Here is a 17957-nt window from a genome sequence, read left to right as displayed (position 1 = left end):
TAACGAAGCTTTAGTTTGTAAACAAAAGACACCAAATTCCAGCCGTAATATCACTTAGAAGAAGATAGACAGTAATGTACGTGTCCGCAAGTTCCTCCGCTATGAAACCAGAGATAATCATGAGTAGCAGAGCCAAAGGTCAAATGACACGATCGTACCATGAACTAACCGCGAAAGCGCATGCTTATTATCTGTGCTTTCGTTCAATGATAGGATGCAAATTTAATTATCTGTATCAGTATGGTGCAGTGCCTTGTGTGCGTTACTGTCTATTTTTGATCTTCACTGTATATCAATCCTGAGAATATGAATGTGTTATGAGGTAAGTGATCTTGTAAAATAACTTTTTAGCGAAGTCCCACATGCGCACAGCATGGTTATTTGAAGTGTAGCCATTTTCTAGCCCCTTTAGGGTTTGAATTTTAAAAATTATTCCTTACTAATTTCTCGAGGAATGAGGGAAACTGTGATGTGAAATGTCTACTCTATTTGTCAAATGGCATTGGAGGAGTGAGTAATTCTAATTTTCAGACTGAAACCTCATTTTAATCCTCATTTTTCTTCCCTCAAGGAAAGGTGTTTCTGGGGAGTAAAAAACCAAACCAAACCAAACCCCATGGCACTACAGCCCTTGAAGGGCCTTGGCCTACCAAGCGACCGCTGCTCAGCCCAAAGGCCTGCAGATTACGAGGTGTTGTGTGGTCAGCACAACGAATCCTCTCGGCCGTTATTCTTGGCTTTCTAGACCGGGGCCGCTATCTCACCGTCAGATAGCTCCTCAATTCTAATCACGTAGGCTGAGTGGACCTCGAACCAGCCCTCAGGTACAGGTAAAAATCCCTGACCTGGCCGGGAATCGAACCCGGGGCCTCCGGGTAAGAGGCAGGCACACTACCCCTACACCACGGGGCCGGCTACTCTGGGGAGTAAATGCATATATATGTTTGTTTCAAAAGCAATTTCATATCTAACATCTGAGACATATATGAGCAATCAGCATGTGAAATCTCAACATCGTACGTCAAATAGTTTTGGAGTAATGACAATTTTTGTTTAGCCCCCCGTGGGGACAAATAGTTTTTAAATCTAATCGTATTCAAAATCTAGGACATACACAGTTCAAAACAATTAGGGGAATATGTTTTATGACGTCTGGTATGTGAACGTTAATTTGGTAGATGGGGTTCCAATGGTAGTACAGCATACCTTGAGACCTTAGCTACTCAGGGTATGTCAAATCGAAGTTTCCGTGTGTCGTTGTGAGGTATACAGACTACTGCGGTCATTTGAGCACGTTGTACGTAAACCAGCACATCCCATGAGACATCTTAACGAGGTTCAAGTCGCAAGGGCCGTCACTTTGATCCAGGAAGGATGGACTTTTCGTCGTGTTGCTGTGGATCCCTATGTCTCTCCGTCAATTATTCAACGATTGTGGAAATGCTACAGTAAGACAGGCCAGTTTACAAGGAGGGTTGGACAAGGTTGTGGACGCATGACAACCCCACAGGATGACCGGCATCTGATATCTGTGCGTTGCGGCGTCGTTCAGCAACTGGCAGAGAACTGCAACAAAACCTCAGGAGGGTCACTGGAGTCACGGTGTCACACCAGACAGTAAGGAACAGGTTAAGAGAAGTATCCTTACGACCCAGACGTCCTGTTCGAGTGCCCCATTTCACGCAGCAACATCGCGCAGCTTGCCTTCTGTTTGCCCGTACCCACGTCAACTGGCAACTTCGCCAATGGAGACATGTGTTGTTCACAGACGAGTCCAGATTTCGCCTGACACAGCGTGATGGACGTCAACGTGTATGGAGACGCCGTGGTGAGCAGTATATGCCAAATGTTGTCCAGGAAGGCGACCGATCCCGACAAGGTTCTGTGATGATGTGGGGCGGCATCAGTATTGATGGCTGTACGGATCTTGTCGTCGTCAGTGGTAATCTTACCATTGCGGAGTACATCGATCAGATACTGCTACAACATGTGTTGGTTGCTGCATACGGTGTTGGCCCTGAATTCGTACTCAAGCACGACAATGCCAGGGCTCATGTGGCGCGCATCACCAGAGCTGTCTTGCGAGAACTCGACATTCAAGAGATGGAATGGCCAGCAGTGAGTCTCGACCTTAATCCCATCGAGCATGTGTGGGATAGGCTTGACAGAAGTGTTCATGGGCGTCCTGTTCCACCACAGACTCTCCAAGACCTCGAATAGGCTCTCATTGAAGAATGGGACCTGATTCGCAACGTGACGTGCGTCGACTTATACGGAACATGCCACGTAGGTGCCAAGCTGTGATGAATGCTCGTAGAGGACCTACACCATACTGAAGCTCTCCAACTGTGATAAATATCCACCCTGGAATACTGTTATCACTTTGTATTCGCCCTTATTTGGACATTTCCGTTTGTGTTCTGAAAATGAACGGGAATCCATCATTCTTTTTTATACTTCAACGGTACAGAATAAAGCTTTAGTTGGTAATATACCTGGGTGTGAGGTATCGTTTTGTGGAGCATGGCATACGTTCAAAAATGTTCCCCTAATTTTTTTGAACTGTGTACAAGAGCAATCACTAGGTGACATTTCAACATTGTACGGCAAAGGGTTTGGGAGGAATGAATATTTTGGTTTTCAGGTTTTATCCCCCTTTTAATTAACTTGGGGGAAGAATATTTTCAAACATTTTCTTATTTATTACCTAACGCGAAAGGGCAAAATTTTAACTTCCTACATTTAGAGGTTTTGGAAATAAATATATATAATTTTACATTATATATTTAAAGAATTATTGAACTCGTAAAACTCCAGATATTAATAAATAAAGGTCCCTAAGGGAGATTTTAATAAAATGGAAAAAAATGAAATGCCGTATGGCCATTAGTGCCGGGAGTGTCCGAGGATAAGTTCAGCTCGCCAGGTGCAGGTCTTTTGATTTGACCCCCATAGGTGACCTGCGCGTCGTGATGAGGATGAAACGATGATGAAGACGACACATACACCCAGCCCCCGTGCCAGCGAAATTAACAAATGATAGTTAAAATTCCCGACCCTGTCGGGAATCGAACCCGGGACCCCTGTGACCAAAGGCCAGCACGCTAACAATTTAGCCATGGTGCCGGATAATAATAATATGGAACCAAACAGGAATGAAAAAGGGCTAATTTGATGAAACTACACAGGATGCCTAATCATTTATCGTATGGCTTACTACAAGGAGAGGCCAGTACTGCGTTCAACCGATTTCAACGAGCTTCAATTGTTCTGTGTGGGGGTGAAGAGGGGGACACTGATCAGTGACTCGTGTATAAGGGTTTAGGTCAAAATGCTTTCGTTTTCGAAAAAAATGAGGTCAAATGTCATGACGCAGGATCACTTCGGACCAAGTGATGGTGATAGAACATTAAAAGGCGAACACATTTTACTTCAACACGTCAGGTCCCCAACCTCATGAATTCCGAAAAATTGATGAATCTCCGAATCCAATGCAATGCATATATACGTAGGTCGAGCCATAAGTCATGGCAACATATTTCTTTTCCTCGCGAACAGGAGACAACACAGAATATTTAAGATACGCATTTGGAAACGTACGGTAGGTACTTAAGTATGATGCCACTAGATGGTGTATGTAAACAACAGTGTGGGCCTAAGAATGCCCCCAAGCTCAATGTGCGAGTGAGAGCGTCACAAAATGGAAGTCAACAAGCAGGAGCAACGATCGTATATTAAAATAGCAGTTCTCCGCGGCAGAAATGCACGCCAATGCCATGCAGAGCTGCGGGAAGCATTAGGTGTGCATGGCATGCCCTATAGAACAGTGGCGAGGTGGGTGGAGACGTCCAAACGGGGTAGACTATCAACTGCCGATTTGCCTCGCCCAGGCCGTCCAGTGTCCATGGACAAAGATGTACGGATAATGGTGTTCGATCAGTATTTACATGACGACAGGCGCTGGATTCTAGCGGAATTGCAAGAACATACAGCAATACCAGCGGCAACAATACGGCAGCCATCGTTCAGCGTCGCTTACAACGTTGGGGATGGGAGGTTCTTCCACACCTGGCTCATTCGCCTGATCTGAACCCATGTGACGATGATCTAATCCCCAAAGTCAAGAAGCCATTACGTGGACAACGGTTTGCTAAAAAAGAGGACATCGTAACAGCATTTCGGAAAGTGGTGTCACACGTTAGCGATACACATGCAGTGATTTGTATTCAGCGCCTGCCCTACCGCTGGCAACGCACAGTGGAAAACTTGAGTGATTATTTCGAAGGTCTGTAACCAGTCGAGACCTGTCTTTTGTACGTAGTCTTGTGTATTTGCTGTCTATACCATAATAAAACAAGATTTGCCAATGGCCTGTGTTCTGTCACTGTCCTACGAGAATCTCCTGAAGTCAGAATTTGTCTTCAGGCACTCGTGCATAAGTGCATGCCCTATATTTCCAAATGCATATCTTAGATTTTCCGTGTTGTCTCCTGTTCGCGAGAAAAAAAATAGTTGCTATGACTTATGACTCGACCGTCGTACTTGGAGAGTTACACCGAAATTAAACCGGACTGGTGGCTGAGTGGTCACCGTACTTGTCTGCGAGCTTTGGAGATGTCAGTTCGGGTCTCGTCGGAGCTATATTTCTTGTGCAAAATAAATTAATATTTGAAAGAACGTGCAGATAAAAATGCGAACAAAAATATTACACAAATTGCACTACACTTTATTTTCTACCTGAAATCAGTATAGGCCTAAACGTTCACACAGTTACTGCTGGATCTCTCTATATTAATCTGAGGTATAAAACGAAGTTCACTTCAGTTTGCCTAATACTTTTATCTTCATATTCCCTCACATAATAATGTATTTTGTACAAATATTATAGCTACGATGAGACTCGAACTCACGTCGTCGAGGTTCGCGGACAAGTTCCCTAACCACTCGACCACCACTCTGGCTGCGTGAGGTGTAGCCTGAATTGATGAATTCCCGATTCCAATGAAACACATCAATTTTTCGGAAATAATTAGGCTTCGGACTTGACATGTTTAAGTAAAATGTGTTCGCCGTTAAGTGTTCTATCCCCTCCACTTGGTCCGAAGCGCATCCAAAATTTTCGAACACGAAAGCATATTGACCTAAACCCTTATACACGAGTTACTGTTGAATGTCCCCCAACAGGTAGATTAAAACTCATTGAAATCGGTTGGAGTGAGGGTCTGTCCTCTCCTTGTTAGCTGGGGGCTTATTTGGTAGCCAACGTCCAAGACTGGTTAAGTCAGAGGACTAAATGTAAATTTAACCTATGTACTACCCTCTTAACGTAAAAGCACGACCTTAAATGGAGTTATTTTAATTTTGATAGAAAATAAAACTCAGAGTATGTGAAAAGCTTGTGCATCCGAGTTACTTGAATAACTGCAAGATGGTATGTAACCTCGTGTTTACTTTACGAATCCTCAGACAAATTCTTGCCACATTACAAGCCAGCTACCGTTTCATAGCAAAGCACAATTTGAGAGAAAAAAGCGGGAAACGCGCTTATAGACACTGTATATTTTTCACTTACATTTTATTTTGCTTCTATTTCATGACAGATAGCGATGAAGAATTTGATTTAAGGGTGCAGTGGATCCGAGAGTGATTTTACAGACAGTGAAAGTCTTACTGCGTCGTCGGATGACACAAATGATTCCAACTCTTCCGAGCTATCAGTGGAGAGATGGCGTTTCAATTCGTCCCTGAAGGGGACGGCGGGCCTCCTAGAAGGTAACGTCGTCTCTCAGACCAGGAAGATGTAATACGCTGAAGGAGATGTTCGGAGAAGGTGAGGGAGTGGGCGGCCGTGGCCTATACTAGGGACTGTCCCGACATTCGCCTTAGTGCAGGAGAATGGAAAGCCACGGAAAACCATTTCCAGGACAGCCGACGGTGGGGACGCGGCCTACTCCGTCTCCCGAATGCAGAGGCGTAGAGTCATGGCAGAGCCACCCTTCCTCTGCTCGGTTGATCGGTCGGAATGCAGAGTCATCGAACCACAGACCATACGCGGCCACCTGTAGACCGAATCCCACTCTGCAACCACCGACGATGGTGCGGAATGATATTATTAGACAAATAAGGTTGAGTGATGTTTTTAAAAGTAGGGAAGACAACAATATGGCGGTAAAGTTGGAATTCAGCAGAAGAAACTGGGTCAAATCTTCGTTCATTTGAAGTGATGTTACGGATTGGAATAATTTACTAAGGGAGAAAAAATAAATCCTCAGCCTGTTTCCAGTCATTCGACCGGGCCAGGAATGGAATGAATGAAGCCCTCATCTAGGGGCAAGGATAGGAATTGTGACGGCTGCCGAAGCCTTTTGCACTCCTCTAGGGTAATGATTAATGACTGACAGGTGAAATGACATTGGAGAGTGTGGCTGGAACGTGAAGGATGACGGGAGAAACAGGAGTACCCAGAAAAAACCTGTCCCGCCTCCGCTTTGTCCAGCACAAATCCCACATTGAGCGACCGAGATTTGAACCACGAAACCCAGCGCTGAGAGGCCGGCGCGCTGCCACCTGAGCCACAGAGGCTCTAATACCAAGGGAGATATCCGATAAAATTCCAACTTCGTTTACATTATTTAAGAAAAGATGAGGCAAACAACTGATAGAGAATCTGTCAACTGGGCGACTGCCCTAAATACAGATCAGTGGTTATTGATTTTGATTTGATACTTTATCGAACAGTTTATAATAAATATCAGCAATAAAAGATCAGAAAATTTGAACCAATATTTATTTTTTAAATATTGCATAATGGGATTAGAAAACTGTACGTATACTCTTTGTAGAACCATACCTGACTACTTGTTGGTTTCTGGAGAGACGTACACCCTAAGTGTCCGTAATGCGATAAATAAAAGTTTCATGTGCATACCATTTTTGCTAGGTCAGAATTTATAATATTTGAGGTTCTAATCTTGGGGTTTCCGTATCTCCTCTCTCTCACGCACAGCACACACCACTTTAATATGAGACATATAATGTTGTCTTACGCTCGCCCCCAACCTTACCCTCCGTCAGCCTTGACATTAGTTAGCCGTGTAACGGGATTCCCGCTCTACCAAGTTAATCCTTTAAGACGGATTATTGTCAGAGTAGCGAGACGAGGAAGATCTGATATGCTCAACATTTCTATCATAAGAAATGGAAATAGGATTATTTTACTCTCCGCGAGATGAAAGAGCATGCATGCGCCTCTGTAAATACCTAATAAAATGGTGACCTAGCTTTACAGATCAAAACATTTTCATGTTAACATGATAACGGTCAAGTCAGAACGAATAGTTAGAGCTAGGATTACTATCCTGGTAATTATATCGAATTAATAAGTGGAAGCCACAGGAAACCTCTTCTACTATTACTTGCTGGGATCTTGCAGTGCACGGGGCAATTTGGCAATTTGGAATGATGATGTTGGAAAACATGATGCCAACGTCGTTCGGTGATTCCTGCACGAGCACCACGTGGAACGAATGGAGTGACCAGCCAGAAATCCAGACTTGAATCCGATCGAACTAGTCTGGGAACAACTGTAGCAACGCATCTGAGCGAGAAATCCACCACCCCAAACACTACAATCCCTTAAAGACTCCGTTTCGAAATAGTGGAGACGTTAGCCTCAAGCGAATGAGTGGTACCTTTTCACAGGCACAAGAAGGCGTTGTGAAACTGTTATCAAAGTGGGGGTTGGCAATACTCCTTCTGAAGACGCCTAATTACCAACTAGCCATTTTGATGTATGACCAGGAACTACGTCATTTATGACACGTTGGGCGATGACGTCGCGTACTGAGTGTCCAAATAACGCTTTTCACTTTAGTTGCAAAGAAAAGGATTTGTTTTTATTGCAGGTCCGTTTCCATTTCAGTATGCTTGCGTATCATGGAGGTATAAACATATAAAAATTGACCATTTCTTTTTTGTGAGCCGTGCATTTGATATTTTTTGCTAGTTGCTTTACGTCGCACCGACACAGATAGGTCTTATGGCGACGATGGGACAGGGAAGGGCTAGGAGTGGGAAGGAAGCGGCCGTGGCCTTAATTAAGGTACAGCCCCAGCATTTGCCTGGTGTGAAAATGGGAAACCACGGAAAACCATTTTCAGGGCTGCCGACAGTGGGGTTCGAACCTACTATCTCCCGAATACTGGATACTGGCCGCATTTAAGCGACTGCAGCTATCGAGCTCGGTCATTTGATATTTTATAAAGTGTGCCAATCTATTTTCAGTTACAGAACTATCAATATTTATTTTAGTTTTCTGATAAATATTTTCGAGTAAAAATCAAATAACACCTGACTTTTCCCTGCGCGACATCTTTCTGAAAAACTACAGCGTGCGGTAACTGACTTTCGACCGCCAAAAGCATACTTACGCTGGGTGTGATTACGTCATGTGCATTACGTCAGCTACGTGGTCACATCGTGTGCATTCATCCTTCTGCTTTACAAAAATATACAAACCATTTCCATATATATAAATTCCGACTCATTGGCTGAATGGTCAGCGTTGAGGCCTTCAGTTGAGAGGGTCCTGGGTTCGATTCCCGGACGGGTCGAGGATTTTAATCTCGTATGATTAATTCTTCTGGTTCGGAGACTTGGTGTTTGTGTTTGTCCCAACACTCTCGTCTTCATGTTGAGACAACACACCACACTACCAACCACCACAGAAACATGCAGTAGTGATTACATCCCTCCACATAGGGTTGGCATCAGGAAGGACATCCGGCCGTGAAATAGGGCCAAATCCACATATGCGGCACAGTTCGCAACCGCGACCCTACAGGAGTGGGAAAATCAGTAGAAAAAACAGATGATGTCCGTATATGTAATATGTTTAGAATTTTAATCGTATTCAGCTTTACATGGAAAGCATTACATTGATTTTTCTCCGGGAAACCCGGACACGATTTGAGTGGTATTTCGCATCGAAAATGCGCTAAAATAAAATATGTGCGATGAAATGATCGACAGCGGTTTCATGTCCTCAAGCCTGCCTTCAACTTGTGACTGAGCTGAGATCGGACTTTTTTTTTTTTTTTTTTTTTTTTTGTATAAAAATTATATTTGTTCGGGGCGTCGACCTATGAAGATCTTTTGCCACTACTTGCACCATATGTGAGGAACCTGCGTGTATTATGTTAATGGCGGAAGTGTAAAGTGTTGAATGTGAGGAAAGAAACGTTAAGGACGACACAAACACCCAGTCCCCAGGCCTGGGATATTAATCATTTACAATTTAAAACCCCTGACCAGACCGGGAATCGAACCCGGGGCAGCCGGGTGGCAGGAGGACACGTTGCCCCCTACACTGCGGTGCGAATTAGACCTACAGTAAGCCAACCTATATGCAGTTGTGCTGACCCTAGACCACGTATCTGATAGAGCAAGAACAACTGATGCATTATTTCTTAAGCATAACCATGCTTTTACGTAGACCTTGTCAGTGACTGTGAAGTAATTCTTTATAAATTACTAAAACTGCTAATAGTTAAAACTGACGACGGGTTAAAGTGTCTGAAACGCGTTCTGGAGTAAAACACTTAATAAAAATTGTGACTGGTAACAGTCTTAACTATTTATAAAGAATATTTAAGTTCTTAATATTTTTCTCCCAGCAGATGTACATTTCATTTAGATGGAATAGAAAGACGCGGTCTAGAATCTGGTCGTGAAAATATTAACGGCATTTCCTATCATCTAAAGATCTACTCTTGAATTTCAAAGTAACAGATGATTAAATCCTGCTCCAATTTTTAAAACCTAGATCAACGAGAAAGCTTTTTGAATGGCGTAATTTGCAACCGGCATTTTAGATGCCTATAGGCCTATACGGAGATTTTTTTATTAATCCCATCTGAATCTTCACTCCTAGAGGCCGTGGAAGTGGATGCTCTGCACGGTGAAGCTGAAGGATTGAATGTTGGTGTAGTTAGTTGTGCTTCCGATGACGCCTGGATCGAAGGAAGTTGACTGTTGGAAGGAATTTTAGCAGCTGTTGGTGACAACTCTTTCGAGGGCGCGAATAAATATAAGTCGCTGAAGATGTTCCATTTCAGGAGATAGAAGCCACAACAGGAAAATGCTGACTGAGTAAGTTCCATTCTTCACACCTTGGTAAATACAGAGCCAACTAGACCTGAAATATCTTTCAGCGTAATTTTCAGATTGGGGTACTTCCTCATCCACATGGAACAAGCCTCGTTGAAGGCATTCTTGAATGGCTTCGTGATCACTCGGTCAAGAGGTTGCAACCTGTGAGTTATGCGAGTTGGCACACTCAGCATGTGAATGTTGTGGTCTCGAGCAAACAGAATAGCATCCAGATCTTTGTGGCTAGAATGACCATCAACAAAAAGTAACACTGGATTATCTTCCCTTGAGTTCACTCTCAAAACAAAAGATTTCATCCACTTTAGGAATCCGTCTTTAGTTATCCACTCTCTTAGATGGGCATCAAATACTGTACACTGCCCAAATCATTGTCCATTCTCACTCTGGGGAAAACAAACAATGGAGGGACAAACTGGTCACCTGAGGCATTTCTGCAGAGAAGAACAGTAACGTTTATTCTCCTTTCCCCGGAAGTTAGCTTGCCAGATTGTTTCTTCCCTTTCGCCGATAACACCTTCAACTGATTCTGAAAGACCAGTCTCGTCAGCGTTGAAAATGCTCAAAGGATGAAATAAATATCGAAGCATTGACTCAGTGAGCTTATCAAAAACTTCCACTTGCTCCTTGTTGAAGACTTTCGCCCGCTGTAGGCTGGTGGATTCAGGCGATCTCAAGCTCAGATCGGGATGCCTTTTCATAAACGAATGATAAAATCGTTTGCTCGCCATGCACTTTTCTTTATTAAACTGATGTTTTAGTTTCAATTTCTCTGCGTGCCAATACAAAAAATCATTCCTACTTAGTGGCATTAAAAGGCTGTCTAACATTTTCACATGGTTATATAAATCTTCGTCTTCCGCTTCAGAAAACGCACTTTTATATGTACCCATATCAGGTTTCATTTCTACCCCCTTTCCTGAAGGCAGTAATTTCAATCTGTCAGTTACGTGCTTTTAGGGACACTAAACTGCTCACTTCCTTCCCTAATGCTCAATTTATCCCATTTTACTTCATCAACAGCTATTTTCATGTTCTCATTCGTCCAATTTCCTCTTTTATTCCCAATATTTATCTGCAACAAAGGAAAATACTTTAAGAATCGGCAGTAAACCTACAAATAACTTTGTCCGATACCGGGTGCCGCAAGCTTGTCCGATATTGAGTTTATTACGCGAGAAACTGAAAAAATCACCGCACATAATACGTGTAAAGAAATATTTTTTTGTAGTGGCTTTACGTCGTACCGACGCAGATCGGTCTTATGGCGGCGATGGGATATGAAAGGCCTAGGAGTTGGAAGGAAGCGGCCGTGGTCTTACTTAAGGTACAGCCCCAGCATTTGCCTGGTGTGAAAATAGAAAACCACGGAAAACCATCTTCAGGGCTGCCGACAGTGGGATTCGAACCCACTATCTCCCGGATGCAAGCTCACAGCCGCGCGCTCCTGACCGCACGGCCAGCTCGCCCGGTCGTGTAAAGAAAAGCAGCGCCATCCTCCATACTCTTATATTAACATATGGTAAATAATAAATAATGCTGCAAATTATATTTCACTCGCCAGTACTGTAGTACAGAAAAACGTGCTCAAAACAGAACTTGAATAAAGCGGAAACTTGTCCTCTACGGAATATTACTTCAGTCCCGGCGAAGCTTACGGCGTTATAGAGTTCTTACTTTTGTATAATGCGGAATTACCTCAACGCGGAAACGGAAACGAAAAGTGAAAGGATTCTTTAAAATCACCTTGTACAATATGGAAAATATATGTAGTCCTACATACACAGAAAAGTACACACAATATTTGTAGACTTAGAGAAGGCATTTGACAAAGTGAGGTGGGATAAGCTCTTGAAGATACTTAAACAAACATAGAGTGGAATGGAGAGAGAGAAGACTGATCAAGGAATTATATTACAACCAAACAGCAAGAGTGAGAATAAGAGGAGAAATCAGACTGGGGAGAGGTGTTAGGCAGGGTTGTTGCTTATCACCAACTTTGTTTAATATTTACTTGGAGGAGATTATTTGTGAATGCTTGGATGGTAAAAGAGGTGTCATTGTTGGCGGTAAGAGAATTGAATGTATAAGATTTGCTGATGATATGGCAGTGATAGCTGAAAATGTGAAGGACCTACCGGGCGAGTTGGCCGTGCGTGTAGAGGCGCGCGGCTGTGAGCTTGCATCCGGGAGATAGTAGGTTCGAATCCCACTATCGGCAACCCTGAAAATGGTTTTCCCTGGTTTCCCATTTTCACACCAGGCAAATGCTGGGGCTGTACCTTAATTAAGGCCACGGCCGCTTCCTTCCAACTCCTAGGCCTTTCCTATCCCATCGTCGCCATAAGACCTATCTGTGTCGGTGCGACGTAAAGCCCCTAGCAAAAAAAAAACTGTGAAGGACCTCTGCAAAATGCTGAGAGAATTAAACAAAAAGTGTGAAGAGTATGGAATGAGCATAAACAAAAAGAAAACCAAATTCATGATACTTGGAGGTAAAGGTGAAAAAGCGACAATCAAGATAGGGGGAGAAATTATTGAACAGGTGAATAAGTTTATCTTGGAAGTATTGTGACTGAAGAACTTCACTCTATAACAGACATAAAGGCTCGAATTGCCTTAGCCAAGAAAAGCTTCAACAAGAAGAAAAAACTGTTTTGTGGCTCGCTGGAGAAAGATCTGAGGAATAGGCTTGCAAGGTGTTACATATGGAGTATAGCTCTATATGGCGCTGAAACATGGACATTAAGGGAGGAAGAACAGAGAAGAATAGAGGCATTTGAGATGTGGATTTGGCGAAGAATTAAAGGTGTAAAGAGGGAAGATAAAACATCAAACGAGGAAGTTCTGAAGAGAGTGGGAGAAGTGAGGAGCAAGCTGACCGTAATCCAAAATAGGAAGAAAAACTGGATAGGGCATAATCTAAGACACAACACCTTACTACGACTAGCAATTGAAGGGATGATAAAAGGAAAACGAGGAAGAGGAAGGAGACGATATTAGTTATTTTCAGGGTTGCCGATAGTGGGATTCGAACCTACTATCTCCCGGATGCAAGCTCACAGCCGCGCGCCTCTACACGCACGGCCAACTCGCCCGGTAGGTCCTTCACATTTTCAGCTATCACTGCCATATCATCAGCAAGATTATGCAGAAGTGAAGAAAAGGGCACAAAATAGAGAGATATGGAGGTCACAGCCATGATTGGACCTGCCGAATGGCAGAACAACCTATATATGGTGCTGGTATGATCACTTTCATTGTTTGGACAAACTGATGCACGTGTTTGGAAATTGTGATAATATGGATGGTATTTATTTATAGCGTGTGACCTCCGAAGAGGTCTGTTGCAGGTCTTAAGAGTTGACGCCGTATAGGCGACCTGTGCGTCTCAAAGGATGGGGCCATACCTTTGATGATTCTAATGATGATGACATCACATACACCCAGCCGCCAGGCCATCAGAATTAACCAATTACAGTAAGGTTAAAATTCCCGACCCGGCCGGGAATCAAAACCGTGACCCTTTGTACCAAAGGACAGCACGCTAACCATTTAGCCTTGGAGTCGAACGAATAAAGGTGCTTGAAAACACGTCGGTAGTGTCCTACTTGTGTCAAGCAAGAAACGTTCCCTGCGGGGCAGAAAACTTCATTCGCAGTGGTGAACAACTTAACGACACATTACATTTTCGAATCAGTTCTACTAGCAGTGAGAAAGGCCGAAAAAGAGGAGGCGGAAGAAGAAAGAGATGGGCAAGAAGATTAAAACAAGATTCGAACCCACGAACAGGCCCACTATGCTTTTGTGACGTAAAGCAATTTGCCAATACATTATAACTCTTCCACTGTTCTTGAACTATTGAACGCAGCTTAGGACTGCATTCAGAGAGACACGATTAGAAAGAAGAGGAAACAAGTTTCTATGTTTGATCTGTGGAAGAAAACTTGTTGTTGTGAAGCTCTGTATAGAGTTTTATGACGGAAATAAGTTTCCAGTGTTCTGGAATAATGTAATATACTGTTATAATAGTGCCAAAATGATATACTGTGTCTCATAATATATGTAAAAATAAAGTGCAGTAATGATAATAATAATTAACAAATCGGTGTACTACGTACATCAATCTGAATAGCCGAGTGTCAAACGTAGGAAGATACAGGTAAGTTCTAAGTAATATTTAAAAATTCTGTATACTGTAATATGTTTTGTGTAAGGTGGAGGTGGTGGGTGCTTTAAGAAGAAAACAAGAACAGTTTGTGTAATGCGGAAACTTGTCTAATTCGAAAAACAATTTTGGTCCCTTGCGATTCCTTCTTGAGCAAGTTTTACTGTAACAGGTTCACAAGATTAACTTAGTACAGGCAGAAGCGGAAGAACACGTGTTCATTTTTTGGTTCACGGAAATACAATGGTCCTTCTGAGACCTGTACAAAAGATGCTGCAACATTCTACTGGAAACCCCTAACTGATACTGTCCGATAGTGAGTGCCGTCCGATACCGGGGTACCTTCCCCTATAGTAGTAAATATAAAGTCGTTACAAATATGCAGTGACCCAAAGATATCAATGGCCAAAAAAGTGTGACCCAAGTATCCGATACCCATGTCTGTGACCCGTGTATCCGGTACCCATGTCTGTGACCCATGTGTCCGGTACCCATGTCTCTGACCCATGCATCCGGTACCCATGTCTGTGACCCGTGTATCCGATATCTATGTTTGTGACCCGTGCATCCGGTACCCATGTCTGTGACCCGTGTATCCGGTAGCTATGTTTGTGACCCATGTATCCGGTACTCATGTCTGTGACCCGTGTATCCGGTACTCATGTCTGTGACCCGTGTATCCGATATCTATGTTTGTGACCCGTGTATCCGGTACTCATGTCTGTGACCCGTGTATCCGGTACTCATGTCTGTGACCCGTGTATCCGGTACTCATGTCTGTGACCCATGTATCCGGTACCATGTCTGTGACCCGTGTATCCGATATCTATGTTTGTGACCCGTGTATCCGGTACTCATGTCTGTGACCCGTGTATCCGGTACTCATGTCTGTGACCCATGTATCCGGTACCATCTCTGTAACCCGTGTATCCGGTACCCATGTCTGTGACCCGTGTATCCGGTACTCATGTCTGTGACCCGTGTATCCGATATCTACGTTTGTGACCCGTGTATCCGGTACTCATGTCTGTGACCCGTGTATCCGATATCTATGTTTGTGACCCGTGTATCCGGTACCCATGTCTGTGACCCGTGTATCCGGTACCCATGTCTGTGACCCATGTATCCGGTACCATCTCTGTAACCCGTGTATCCGGTACCCATGTCTGTGACCCGTGTATCCGGTACTCATGTCTGTGACCCGTGTATCCGATATCTATGTTTGTGACCCGTGTATCCGGTACTCATGTCTGTGACCCATGTATCCGGTACTCATGTCTGTGACCCGTGTATCCGGTACTCATGTCTGTGACCCATGTATCCAGTACTCATGTCTGTGACCCGTGTATCCGGTACTCATGTCTGTGACCCGTGTATCCGGTACTCATGTCTGTGACCCATGTATCCGGTACTCATGTCTGTGACCCATGTATCCGGTACTCATGTCTGTGACCCGTGTATGCGGTACTCATGTCTGTGACCCGTGTACCCGATATCTATGTTTGTGACCCGTGTATCCGGTACTCATGTCTGTGACCCGTGTATCCGGTACTCATGTCTGTGACCCATGTATCCGGTACTCATGTCTGTGACCCGTGTATCCGATATCTATGTTTGTGACCCGTGTATCCGATATCTATGTTTGTGACCCGTGTATCCGGTACTCATGTCTGTGACCCGTGTATCCGGTAGCTATGTTTGTGACCCATGTATCCGGTACTCATGTCTGTGACCCGTGTATCCGGTACTCATGTCTGTGACCCGTGTATCCGATATCTATGTTTGTGACCCGTGTATCCGGTACCCATGTCTGTGACCCGTGTGTCCGGTACCCATGTCTGTGACCCGTGTATCCGGTACCCATGTCTGTGACCCGTGTATCCGGTACCCATGTCTGTGACCCATGTGTCCGGTACCCATGTCTCTGACCCATGCATCCGGTACCCATGTCTGTGACCCGTGTATCCGATATCTATGTTTGTGACCCGTGTATCCGGTACCCATGTCTGTGACCCGTGTATCCAGTACCCATGTCTGTGACCCGTGTATCCGGTACCCATGTCTGTGACCCGTGTATCCGGTACCCATGTCTGTGACCCGTGTATCCGGTACCCATGTCTGTGACCCGTGTATCCGGTACCCATGTCTGTGACCCATGTGTCCCGTACCCATGTCTGTGACCCGTGTATCCGGTACCCATGTCTGTGACCCATGTGTCCGGTACCCATGTCTGTGACCCATGTATCCAGTACCCATGTCTGTGACCCATGTATCCGGTACCATCTCTGTAACCCGTGTATCCGGTACCCATGTCTGTGACCCGTGTATCCGATATCTATGTTTGTGACCCGTGTATCCGGTACCCATGTCTGTGACCCGTGTATCCGGTACCCATGTCTCTGACCCATGCATCCGGTACTCATGTCTGTGACCCGTGTATCCGATATCTATGTTTGTGACCCGTGTATCCGGTACCCATGTCTGTGACCCGTGTATCCGGTACCCATGTCTGTGACCCGTGTATCCGGTACCCATGTCTGTGACCCGTGTATCCGGTACCCATGTCTGTGACCCATGTGTCCGGTACCCATGTCTCTGACCCATGCATCCGGTACCCATGTCTGTGACCCGTGTATCCGATATCTATGTTTGTGACCCGTGTATCCGGTACCCATGTCTGTGACCCGTGTATCCGGTACCCATGTCTGTGACCCGTGTATCCGGTACCCATGTCTGTGACCCGTGTATCCGGTACCCATGTCTGTGACCCATGCATCCGGTACCATGTCTGTGATCCGTGTATCCAGTACCCATGTCTGTGACCCATGCATCCGGTACCCATGTCTGTGACCCATGTATCCAGTACCCATGTCTGTGACCCATGTATCCGGTACCATCTCTGTAACCCGTGTATCCGGTACCCATGTCTGTGACCCGTGTATCCGGTACCCATGTCTGTGACCCGTGTATCCGGTACCCATGTCTGTGACCCATGCATCCGGTACCATGTCTGTGATCCGTGTATCCAGTACCCATGTCTGTGACCCATGCATCCGGTACCCATGTCTGTGACCCATGTACCCAGTACCCATGTCTGTGACCCATGTATCCAGTACCCATGTCTGTGACCCGTGTATCCGGTACCCATGTCTGTGACCCGTGTATCCGGTACCCATGTCTGTGACCCGTGTATCCGGTACCCATGTCTGTGACCCATGTGTCCGGTACCCATGTCTCTGACCCATGCATCCGGTACCATGTCTGTGACTCATGTGTCCGGTACCCATGTCTGTGACCCGTGTATCCGGTACCCATGTCTGTGACCCGTGTATCCGGTACCCATGTCTGTGACCCATGTGTCCGGTACCCATGTCTCTGACCCATGCATCCGGTACCCATGTCTGTGACCCGTGTATCCGATATCTATGTTTGTGACCCGTGTATCCGGTACCCATGTCTGTGACCCGTGTATCCGGTACCCATGTCTGTGACCCGTGTATCCGGTACCCATGTCTGTGACCCGTGTATCCGGTACCCATGTCTGTGACCCATGTGTCCGGTACCCATGTCTCTGACCCATGCATCCGGTACCCATGTCTGTGACCCGTGTATCCGATATCTA

The 17957-nt window shown here is 44.9% G+C and overlaps 1 protein-coding gene across 1 annotated transcript in view; it reads left to right on the top strand.

Annotated features, from left to right (window-relative positions):
• The first annotated feature begins 244 nt into the window (after positions 1 to 244).
• Positions 245 to 17957, top strand: part of LOC136875010 (uncharacterized) — a 318959-nt gene continuing 301246 nt past the window's right edge. The window contains exon 1 of the mRNA XM_067148729.2: positions 245 to 322. Coding sequence (XP_067004830.2) covers positions 318 to 322 — 5 coding nt within the window. The 5' untranslated portion in view covers positions 245 to 317. The remainder of the gene's footprint in view (positions 323 to 17957) is intronic.

The sequence above is a fragment of the Anabrus simplex genome, chromosome 1 (genome assembly GCF_040414725.1).
Source record: "Anabrus simplex isolate iqAnaSimp1 chromosome 1, ASM4041472v1, whole genome shotgun sequence".
NCBI lineage: Eukaryota > Metazoa > Arthropoda > Insecta > Orthoptera > Tettigoniidae > Anabrus > Anabrus simplex.
The sequence above is the reverse complement of the archived record's forward strand: the minus strand, read 5'-3'. Positions and strand labels throughout refer to the sequence as shown.